We start from the raw sequence: 12,626 nt of genomic DNA, 5'->3' as shown, positions 1-12,626 counted from the left end.
TATGTCAGACTCGCTCTGCTGCCATATACCAAGCGTTTCCACAGAAAGTATTTCGCTGCATCACGCCTCCGCATGCCTCAAGAAACAGCAAAGTAACCTGTCTTACCAGGAACACTGAGCTCTGAGTGACAACAGGGCCACCTTATTTATCCCCGTACCAACTGCTGTGATGTATGAAGAACATAAAGCAGCGGTTTGGAAGAGGCAACATGCAGCATTTGTTAACATGCAGAGCATGAAATTATAAGTTGGCATAAGCACATGGCGCATTAAACTTCAGCATATTGCAGATTCCTTAAAAGCTCTGCAGGTATAAAATGTGAACCCTGCAGTTTTGTTGGCACCGCCTCTTTGATGAGTTCTTCAATCTTTAGGCTGCATCCTTTTTGTTTGCACCCTGCTGTTCGACGTCGCCTAGCAGTGAGTTTACCCAGTGTAGCTCTCATTAGCATCCGTGCTGACACAACTAGCATAACATCTATAAGTTGTTCCTGCCTTTTTTCATTCTCCAATCCTCTATTAGCCTCTTTTGCTACCTTTGAATGTTTGTTTCTTCCCTTCCCTTGTCCTCCTCATTCTCATTCTCTCTCAGCGTTTCACTCTGTCTTTCTCTCCCTGTCTCTCTCTACCAGGGGTTTTTAATTAATGGCGAGCCATGATGCTTATCTTATCAGCAGATCACTCTGCTTTCTATTAACTACACTGACAGAGCTGGGAGGCTGCTGGGGATGGATGAACACACACACACAAACACACACACACACATTCTCAATGATGCACATTAACACATCGCACATGTGTGCATGCATAGGCTTAAGCTCGGACATGCATGAGCATTGCAACACCTCTAAGTGCGTGCACACAGACAGACACACTCACTCACTGAGACAAACAGGCACAGAGGCAATAGTGTCCACTTGCACACACATCATGATCCTATCTTAATCTTGCCCCCACATACACACGCACGCACACACATAAACAAACAAACTGCCCTGATGCTATCTGGCTGTGTGATTTAAGGAGCGTTGTTTGAGGGTCTCTCCTCTTAAATCCCCTAAATGCCTTGGGAATCCCTCCCTCCTCCTCCCTCTTTCTATCTCTCCTCTACCTCCCTCCCTCAGTCTTGCTTTATGGCTGAATGAACACTTATCATTCAGGAGATAAAGAGCCGTCCACGCAGGAGCTTGCTTTATCTTTGAGAGCCATGTTTACTCCCCGTGAACACCCTGCTTTCCACAGATGTTTCGTAGAGCGTCTTGGCTCGATCCTGCAGAGATGAGAGTGTGGTGTCAGGGCTTCATTTTCTGCTGCAAAGAGCTTCAAGCACACACACAATATCCTCCACCCCATCAATTTTTAACTCTCCAGGCAGGTCAATTGTCCCATTTTTACCACATTTTCATGTTTGGTGATGCTGAGCCAGGAGGATAATAAATAGACATTTTTCACGTTTGCTTGATGGGGATTAAAGTGAGCTGCGTTTTGGCACAGTACAGTGAGCATGAAGGCAGAAACAACTAAATCAATCCTCAAACACCACAATCGATGGTAGCCGCAAAATTTCTACAGAGGTTTTTTGAGGGTTGACAGTTTTCTGAAAGCGCTGGAAGAAAAGAGAGAGAAAGGAAGTAACAGGAACAGTCCACACAGTGAAAGCTAAAGTATTACAGTAGATTGTGGAAAGACACTCTCATATACACACAGTCGCCCACTTTCTTGCACACTCATAATTTCCTCATTTGGGGGACTGTGGCAAAACAATTATCAGAAGGGGATAATACAATAAAGGAGACCATTTCCTGGGTATTACCGAGGGACAAAACATTTATTTCACTGGTCCAGTGTGCACACAGGAGTGTCAACTCCAAATGGTAAGAAGCAAACCACAGAGTTCACACTGCAGGCTGCAGTGATGCTGTGTTAACCATTTTACAAAGCGTTTACTGCTTTTCTGGAGTCTGAGACTGTCTGAAACATGGACATAGCCTAAGTAATGAGAGCTATCGGTTTCTGGAGACTAAATCCCACTTCGATCCACAACAAGCAAGAGGCAGCTGAAGCAGGCTTTGAGCTTACAGTCTAATTTATCAGGCCTAAAGACACTAATTTCAACACAAGTCTTTGTTATGTTGGTTAACAAGACTAACCTGTCTGCAGCAGCCCAAATGAGTAGGAGAAATGTGCTGCCATTTCAGAAATAACACACCTCATTAACAAAAGCAAAAAGTCAAAAACAAATGCAACTGCAGAGATGTGTTTTGTATGAATCATAACAGGATGGAAAGTTAAAGGAAACGTTTAAGGGAAGAAACAAGTTCTGGCCTTTCTCTCTCTGGCTGTAACTCGAGCAGCTGGGTATTTATGTTGTCGTGTCTCAGTTTGCAGAAGTTTTCTTTGGAGTTTCTTTTTCATTACTCAAGTGCTTCTTGATTTACATCATTTATACAATTTCTTACACGTCACTTCTGTTCATACAATCAAATTTTTGCTAGCTGTTCATTCTTTTAGCAGCAGTGTGTTCCTATTGTTGCATTTGTTTTTGACTTTTCATGTGTTTGTTGTGTCAAAGGTTTCTTGATTGACATGTTACTTCCAGTGAAGATTGTTTTGGTCAATGCAGAGTGGGAGACCCTCTTGGACACTCAAGGAACTGTAGTTAGCTTAACGGCTGAAATACACCAGACGCGTCTACAGACGGCCTCCGCTCTGTCACTGCACTGGATCAGATAGGTTTCCTGAAATCTTATTAAGTGTTTTTGTCTTATTTTAAGTAGAAAATGTCTTTTTAGACTTGATTTGAGTCACATTCACCTGACCAGTCAAAAATGTCTTGTTTCAAGTTATTTAAAGACCAGTGGCGGCTCCTGGTCAGTCAAGAGGAGAAAGCTCTTTTTTTTCCGGCCTACATCATAAATTTGTTTATTTATCTAAACATAAATTTTACCCTCTGTTCCTTTTCAAGAAAATGATCTGTGACCCTGTCATACCAACCAGGTGTTTTTTCCAGGGATTTAATGGCAGCCATGTCTTACATAAGTATCTTTTCTCTTGTTCCATTGCCAGATTTTTTTTTTAGACTGGTTGCAAGCAATTCAGACCTAATTTTTGTCTTTAAATAACTTGAAACAAGACATTTTTCTCGACTGGTCAGGTGAATGTGGCCCAAATCAAGTCTTAAAAGACATTTTCTACTGAAAATAAGAAAATAAAATAATTAAAAAAAAAAAAAAACTTGATAAGATTTCATTTTTTGTAGCTTGACTACAACAACAAACTGACTTAGTGAGTGGAGCCAGACCAGGAGTCAACAGGTTTGAGGTTTTACAGCCCAAAATGAATGAAGAGAGACTTATCAGTGGAGAGGGAAGTGCAGGAACTTCTCGGTCTCGCAACTCCAGCTGTCTGTCATTTTGCCATTTCTGTCATGCAGCTTGTTAGAGTTGACAAACGCAGTCAACACGCAACAGAATGGAGTCAGATGTATCTTGTGTATTTGAGGTGCTACTTTTGGCTTAATATGTCAAAACCAGGGGCTGCTGCTTCATCTGGGTTTAACCAAAACTGATAACTACACCGGAATCCTTTGTTCATATTAAACTGTATGACTCCATTAATTTACCATCTATTCCCCTGCTCATCATTTATCCTGAAAAAATATCTGTAAAGGTTTTTGAGAAATCCTGACCGTACAGGAAAAAAAAGGCTACATTTCTCATTCTATTTTTTTCCCAACCTTTTGCAAACACATAGTGATGTGTGTAAAAGTTTGCGTACAATCTTTAAAAGTGTTTTTGATTCTGCTTAACCTTTGGCCTCATCCCCACATGCTCTCATTCATCGTGCCTGTTGTTTGATGGAGATGACAATGTTTTGGCAAATTGGGCATTCAGTGTGTAATTTGCATCATTTCTGTCCCATTTGTTGCTTAATTTCCAGATCTGTTCCCAAGAAGAAGGGAGCTCTGTAGTTGAGAACAGAACAAAGTGGATTTTGACATTTAAATCTCTCTCACAGTTACACACAGCCGTTTTATCTGTCTTTCACTTCGTAACCATGTAAGTGAATGTATGAATGTGTAGCTCCGGGGTGATGGGGAGAAAGTCTGTGATTTTATTGGACTACTTTCAGGTAATCTCCTGTGTTTTACTGAGGTGCTTTGTTTAAGTGCTGCAGGAATCAAAGTTTATGTCTGTCTCCCTGCAGAGAGTTTGGGTGGAGAGATCCGGAGCTGCCAGAGGTGATCCAGATGTTACAGCACCAGTTCCCATCAGTGCAATCCAATGCTGCTGCATACCTACAGCATCTCTGCTTCGGAGACAACAAGATCAAAGCCGAGGTTTGGATCTATATATGTGTGTGTGTGTTCTCAACAGCGTGTGAGTATTTGATTAGCTGAGGGAATGATTGTAACTTGGATGATAAAAAGCTACAAAAGGTTTGTAAAAAGAGCCAAGAGCAAAGCTGCTTATGAGCTGCCGTCAACACAGATCCTGCTTTTCCAAAAGTCCTGCAGTCACTTTCAAGCAACAGTGCTTAAACGAAGCACTTCCACCCTCAGCTTCTGCATGATTAAACTTCCCCCACTCTTGATCCCTAAGCTGTGCCTTCTATTGAGTTTTGTCTGTGATGGCAGCAGAGTTCAATTAGTCCCAAAGTCACGAGTTGTCTCTCAAAGGCAATTTTGAAGGAGAGGAGAGCCAACTCTCTAATAAACTCAGAAATAAGACCAGCAGCTCTCGAAACAATGACACTTTGCACATCTATGTTCGCAGTTACATGCTTTATTTTTCTCTTTCTTTAAATGTGTCAACAATCACACACACACAACAAACCCTCACAACCGATATCACTGCAGAATTGATTTTACAGCTCATGCAGGCAAGGGCGTTGACAATTTCAGTATTCAGTCAACGGCTGCTTCTGTAAGTCCTTTGAAAAGTGATATCACGTTGCTATAAGACACACACTCACACACATACACACATACATGAAAACTTACAAAAATGTGGAGAATCTACGAATGCAGGCAGTTACACATATAAACACAAAGACGTGGCTAATTTTCATTCACACCGACCCACTTACACTCCCACTCAAACAAACACACACACACACACACACACACACACACAGAAAGGAAAATACAATTACAAACACGCACTAAACATCACTATTCATACCACTCCCACGCCCTCATCTCTGAAAGGAAGAAACCTAAGTGTTCCTGTCTTTTATAATGGTTGTAATTACTGGCTGAATGGAGATGTCCAACAATGGAGAAAATAGCAACTGTGTATTGACAGCCGATGCTTTGGCCGACCTGCATCATTCACTTTGATTGTCTCGCTCAGTGCCCAAGGCACTGCTAAATACTATTTACACAAATTAAATCTGGACGCGATTTCAACCAGACAAATTTACACTTTGCATCAAAGCAGACACTGGCATGTATTGCCACGCTCACTGCAGCATGTACATGTAATGACATAATGTAGCATGTGCATCCAGACACACAATCAGCCATGTTTCACAGACAGCTTCAGTAATTTTCCCATTGAAAGATGAAGGATATTAGTCAGGATAAAAAAAAACCTTTGTTAGAGAAAAGCAATCTTTAGTGATTATCATTTTCTTTTAGTAGATTTTGTACTCTGATGAGTTTAATGAAATGATTCTACAATGAATAAGAAAATCATTTATTTTAATTTACTTTAAAGCTCTTTGGAACAAAGCAATGAACCCCTAACTGTTAACAAAAGTGTTTACTTTTATTTTCTCTGTTATCATGATAGTTCTTCTCTTCACAGACTGTGGGAGTTATATTGTTCTTGTCACATTCAAGGATAAAAACAGTTTTTCTGCCTCCTCTGTTCTGTTAGTGAAGTGTTTCAATACTAAACAGCATCTTTGATCGTTTCACGTTTGATCCCCTGAAAGGGTTTAACACTGCCGTCTCTGAACCGTAAACACGTCCCTTTCAATCGTTCATAAATCGTTCTCAGTCCTTTCTTTATTCCCATTGTTGATTAAGTTTTTTATGGGAATTCTACTGAAAGTTTCATTAAAATATACATTTCATGGCCTCAAAGAGTCTGTGAATGGAAGTATTAATATTTCTGCAACATATTCATGACAAAAGTTACCAATTTTGTTCAGTGAAGATCTTTGAACCCATTAGGTCCAAGGCTGTGAGAACTTATCGGAATTGTTCCAACGTCGTAGCCTGAGTTTCTGAAACTTTTGAAAAATCGAAATTACTTTTTTACTTTGGCTCTGTTCTTTTTGTTATTTTATCTTTTCTTTAATGGGCGTCACATGCAGAAACAACCTGCAAACAAATTTCTTCATTTTTATTTTGTATATATTTTGGGTGACACATCATTTTGTTCCATGCAAATATCTTTTGAAATGTATTTAACAAAGCTGCACAGGCAATGTCACAGTTTCTTCAATAAGTCCTCGATCAACTTCGATCATGGTTTTGTCTGGTGACTATACTTAACTTTGTGCGACGCCGGCATTAATTCAGTCAGCTGGTATGAAGCGTGAAGAGCATGACCAGGGAAAGAACAAAATATGGTTAAAAATTGTCAAAATGTTGAATGCATGACACGTTAGCTGTGTGAGACATGCAAGTGATGTCAGGCAGCCTTCTGGCGGTTGTTAATTTTTGCATATCACACATTATGCTTGGTCGGGGCAGGGCGAGGGCTTGACTGTTTAAAAATAACCCCTGACAGCAGTAGTTGAATATGCATGCCACTGGCAAACACTGTGACAGCTTTATTACCAAGGGATTCATAACAATGCAGATGTCATGGAAGATTATTTAATGCATTTCATTTTCATTCCTGAAAATTGGTGGACTGTACTGATGCTGTTTTCGTGAAGGGGAAGATGAAAAGGAGCAACATGTGGTAGTTTGATCCTGCAGGGACATCTCCTCTGATTGTTTTTTGTGTCACAGCTGTGGCATTTAGTTTTTTGGAAGAAGTCTTTGCTTACGTAGGTTCTCACTGCACAGTGAAGCAAAACACAGCTTTGCAATGTTTTGATGTAGTTTTCATTCACTTGTGCTTTCCAAATCAATATTTTTTTGTTTTTCTGCAACTGCTCGATGTAGGTCATGGCAAGTCGTGTATCAAAGTAAAATAAACCAAAACAGAAAAAATGGCGACCTCCCCCTCCCTCTGCCCTCCTTCCCCTAAGACAGATCTCCACAGGACACAGCGTCAAGGTAACAATAAGCCGTGGTGATGCCGGGCATGATCACAATAGCAACAGCAACTTCAGAAATAGTAATCACACTTTAGAAATATCTTAACATCAAAAAATGATGATGATACAGAACCAGAGGTCAAGTTCACATTGAGCTATTGAACTATCATTGAGCTAATCCTTCAGCTAGCAAGCCAAGAGAATAAAATATACAATATATTCATCATAAAAATAGTCCCAGTTTTCTGTCTTTAGCTGAGTTTATCATAATTCAGGTCTTATACTGTGGTCTTGTGTGCTCATCTTTGGTTCAAGGGGATTTCTTATCCAGAACAAAAACCCCAGAGTCCATTTCTGACACCACCTGCTGTGCGAGCTGTATCTTCTGATTTGGCCACAATGTAGAATGCAGTATGCGGAAAAAACAGCCAAAACTGCGGTGGGCCTATCTGGCTGTCCTAGTGTTCAGGGAAAATAACTATGCATGTTCCTATTGTAGCGGTTTTGCTATCACTTTTACTTTTGCTCTCATAGTTATACTATGCTAGATTCAAAAAGCACTACTATAGAGTACACTCTGCATACTATGGCATTTCCGAAACATCCTGTGTTTTTGTGTTGGAAAAACTTGAGGCTGCATGATCACAGATAATGAATTCATAAGTACTGATTGACTCGAAGTCCTTGAATATTTGTCCATTAGCTAGCGTCTTTTGTCCATTCACAGGTATGTGGAAATTGTTTACTGTGTGTCAAAGTCATTTTATTTGGGAAGCGGTCATAACAGTGAAGAGGTATACAGTGTAAGGCTTATTCGACAGGTGTGAGACGAGGCTTACCCACTCCTCTGCATATCTCTGGAACAGTCTTTAGCTTTTTTTTTTTTTTTTTTTTTTTTTTAAAATATGGTGACTCATGTGTCATGTTATTTATACCATATTCATGTTTTATACACTGTGGCAAATACTAAAACATTCCACATATTTTCAGATACCTTTTCAAGATTTTTCAAATTGGTCGTCTCCAGGAGATAAGCAATGAATTCACATAATTGTCCAGCTGCTTTCAGGCAAATTAAAGCCTTTTTAGCTGTTCCACTAAAGACACAGTAAATCTCAGCTTTACGTGGCTCATTACATTCTTATTTGACAATAACTCACCAATAGAAGGCAAATATTAACAGCTTTACAACTAATGGTTTGATACAGTATTAAAAAAAAAGCACTGTAAACCAGTGTTGGATTTTTTGATGAAAAAAAATGAAAACAACTTCTGCATAAGATTGACCATCAGACTCAAAATACATTATGAATGCAAATTGCTGCTACTTGTAACAAGCACTGATCTAAAGACTTTTCTCCCATTTTCACTCAGCCAGACACACACAGATGGCAGGGGACACACTGAGCAGCTAAACACAGCCACAACATGGCTGCTATTTGTTGCTAAAGAGACCCTCTGCAGGGCCAAAGAGAGGGGGAGGGACAAGACTGGAGACAGATGAAAGACCAAGAGAGAGAGAGGAAAGGAGGGATAGAAAGTGAAATGGATTGAAGATGAAGAAGAAATAAGAACACTTTGCTTTGTTTTATCCTGAATCGGGTAACCAGAGCATGGTGTTTGTTTCAGTGGTGGGTGGATGATTTAGCAGCAGTTTGTCTTCCGTGTGTGTTTTATCCTGTGTGCATTTGGATATGAGAGTGTTTATGTGATGCAGGTTTTGTTTGTGTATGTGTGTATGTGTTTCGGGGCATGGCTCCAGCTCAGTTTACAGTTGGCCACAGAGTCAGCTTGGCAGTAATCAGTCAGCAACATTTATCGCTGCTGTGGACACATACACCAGTTACTGGCAAACACACATGCACGTACTGTACACACACACACACACACACACACACAGAGTACAAGCCCATTGACTTGTCAGGTCATGCATCGCCTTTAGGTACACCCACACACAGGCACACACACTGTGGCAGACTAAAGTTCAGTCACATCAGTAATTCATTTTGGGTAGCAGCCTTGTCGATATCCATTTATCCAACCGAGCTGTTGAAGGGAGAGGAACGTGCCCCCATCTCTGTGTCATTCCTCCCCTCTCCCCCTTTTTTCCTTCCCCCTGATTTTCATTTTGCTTAACCCACCTCACATATTGCAGTATGCCTCAGACACTTTATTTAGGAATCAATTAACTGATATTTTCCACCTCTTACACTAATCCAATTTTTTTCTCTTCTTTACAGCAGATCTGCCTGATTATACTGCCTTGTATAAATATTGTGTTTTTACAGGCTGAATTAGAAAGTGTGGCATATAAAGTTAAGGTTATTATCCTTGCTCTACTGTTCGCTGTTAGTAAAAGGCAAGTCAATAATGTATGAAATCTGTTTTTATACCATGTACTGTGTAAACTGCAAATAATTATCTGTCTTATCTGGTATGCTTATGTCTGAACAGATAGTAAACAAACTGATCTGCAGCATAAACTGCGTTACTCTGTGCTTTTGCTCCCTTTATGTTAGGGCTGTTAGGGCTGATACAAGAAGTATCGTGACCAATGATGTGATATCTAAAGTCTGGGTCCTGACCCAAAGGAGGGTCGCCAGAGATTTTTTATGGGTCACCACATTAGTTTTCAAAATGTTTACACAAAATTCATGCTTTCCTTAACCAGAAGAAGTCTCCCGTCGCTGATTTGTTCACTGTTGACTGGCTCCTCACACTGTCATATCTGGTCATGTTTTCATTGTGAAGGGTCATTGCCACAATGTTTACTGTCACTGGAAACATGTAACTGTTTTTCAAAAGTCTGAAGCTATGAGCTGGCGCTACTCCAACAACCAAAGCCAAACCACCAAATGTTTCCTGCTGTTTTACAGTACTCAGAGGAAAGCACTGTCACTGTGTCACCATCACACATATCAAAGAGCTAACCCATTGATTACTTTGATTGTTAGTTTTCAAAAGAAAGATTTGAAGTCAGATTAAAAACCCCTTTGAGTTTCAAAGTCCAAAGTCACTGCTGGATCTTGGACGGGCACCAGCTGCAGAGACAGGGCTGTTACAGCATGTTACAGCTGTGCAGTGACATCACGCTGAAAAAGGGGCATGTAGAGATGCTGTTACCTTTATTCTGGATGATCCTGAATATCACATGACTGGGATACAATTCTGAAAAGCAAGCAGGCTAACCCGTCAACGTAAAAATGTAGGTTTTCAGAGTGTAACCCTAACATAGCTGTAATGCATTTGTGAATTATATTAGGCCTGTTAGTTGGTACAAAAGATGTGAGATGATGCAGAAACATGATTAAAGAACCCTTTTTTATCTTTGGCTTTTTACCCAAAAAAAGTGGGTCGTCTGAAAAAAAATTTTTGGAAACACTGCCGTAGACTGTTTAATGCATGGGTTTTTGGTTGAGCTTGTGTGAAATAAAGAGCCAGCCATGAGGCGGGCTTTGAGCCATGTTGCTGACAGCTATAGCAAACCTACCTGGGTCATGAGATAATTCACCCCCTTGGAAAGTTTGTGCCATTTGAATAAGTAGCTATTCAGTTGGAAATTTGTGCAGTACAGATCTGCTTTTATGAATGGCTGTTTTTCATTTTTAGTGCTTTTTCAGAGCCAAACTCAAGTAGAAACTTGATTAGCTGCATTTATAGCGATTCCACATCAGCTTCATTTCTTTTGTCAGGAGGTTGCTGCTTGTGTGATACAGAGACACACATTGTAATGCCCTGATTTAGGATAATGACCATGCGACAACAACAGCTACCCCAGGGTTAGCTGTAGTATAATTAAATTTGAAAACTTGCCTGTGTAACTTTTTCCAGTCATTTTTTTTTTCTTTTTCTTGATGCACTTTTTTATGCTTGTGGTGGATAACTTTGACTGAGAGTCTACTTCTTTTTTTCTGAAAGAATATATGTTTTTGCTCTACACCTGCATACAGTTAAAAAACAGCTTTTTTATAGAAACAATGGGCTCACAGTAATTACAAAGCTGCCAAAGCCTTCATTATGAACAATATAGGTGAGCAAGTCTTTACAAATTGAATAAAAAGTGCTTTGAGAAGTCTAAGTAAACTGTAATGAAAGCTTGGTTGATTGTTTGTTGGAGTGGCATACTCTGGCCCTGTGTTGCAGTGATTGTTTACTGTGTTTCCTCATATATAGACATAGGTCCATAATGTTGCTGCAGTGTTTCACTTTCTTTTTTCCGACTCCTGACTTTCTAAGTTTACATAAATTCTAGGGGTGGGAGAAAAAAATCGGAAATCGATAAATTGGGTTTTTTTTTGTTTGACAATGTCAAAATCTGGATTCTTTTTCCAAGAAATTCAAATTCAGATTCTTCATTTCAGTCTTTGTTTATAAACTGGATTGGAAAAAAGTTGCCACTTCTCTCCAGCAGAAGGTGAAATGTTTCTCTCTGACTCACATGATGTGCATTTTATGGAAAAATGCGGCTCCTGATACCGTCTGTTGACATTATCAATACCTTTTAACTTTTTCACATAGTCTGCTGTTAAAAAAGCAAGCCAGAAATCATCAATATTGAAAAATCACATTTCAAATCGAATCAGCACCCCAAAAATCATAATAGAATCTAACGCAAGAATAGCATATTGAATAGCCCTAATGAATTCAAAACATCCCCATATTCCATATAGAGCTTCTCACCCATGCTTCTTTGTTTTACTTTGAGACACTCTGCATTTCATATTCACATATTTACACTCCATTAAAGCTGATGATAGGGACAGCAATGTAGAGCCATGGAGTCTTTGACACTGATGGCACAGCACTGGAGGAAGTTAAGGGTCAAGTGTCTTCCCTAGAACACTTGGGGATGAGAACAGCGTGGTCTGGGATTGAACCCACACCTTCTGGTAAAGTGTCAATCAATTCTACTACTACGCCATAGCTACCCCATTGTGTAATCTGATGTATACTAGCATCTTTTAGCTTCATTTAGTACTGTAGATCAATGCATCTTTCAAAAATGCTATCACAGTATTTGCCAGCATACCAACTCTGCAGTATGTGCATCAGTACATATTCTCAGGGGGAATGATGATACACTGCCATGACATGTTTTTCAACCACTGCACTTTCCATGGTGTATGCTGAATGTAAAACTGCGTCTGTTTGATCACAGTAAGACCACTGTTTTTGTGCTGGAGTCAAACTTTTTTGTTTTAATCTAAGCCACTATTATTTAAGCATTGAATTTATATATTTATTCTGGCAACAGTGTGCTGAGTAATTTATCCATGACTTCTTAAATTAAAATAACTTTCATTGTCTTTATTTTTTTTTGGCGTAAACAAGTTTAAACAACACTGGTGTAACTCCCTTGCCTCAGGGTCCTTCTACCCTCCAGGTAACCTTTGTAGGATATACCT

General features: G+C 39.7%; 1 protein-coding gene across 3 annotated transcripts in view; it reads left to right on the top strand.

Moving 5' to 3' along the window:
* The window catches only part of ctnnd2a (catenin (cadherin-associated protein), delta 2a), a 338,809-nt gene that overhangs the window by 220,629 nt on the left and 105,554 nt on the right, over nt 1-12,626 (top strand). For all 3 annotated transcript variants that reach the window (XM_074693201.1, XM_074693199.1, XM_074693200.1), the window contains one exon: nt 4,207-4,339. In XM_074693201.1, the coding sequence (XP_074549302.1) occupies nt 4,207-4,339 (133 nt within the window). The remainder of the gene's footprint in view (nt 1-4,206; nt 4,340-12,626) is intronic.

This window comes from Halichoeres trimaculatus, unplaced genomic scaffold, assembly GCF_033239565.1.
Source record: "Halichoeres trimaculatus isolate MK-OKI-2021-1 unplaced genomic scaffold, fHalTri1.1 fHalTri1_scaffold_18, whole genome shotgun sequence".
Lineage (NCBI taxonomy): Eukaryota > Metazoa > Chordata > Actinopteri > Labriformes > Labridae > Halichoeres > Halichoeres trimaculatus.
Note: the sequence above shows the minus strand (reverse complement) of the source record. Positions and strands in the feature narration are given on the sequence as shown.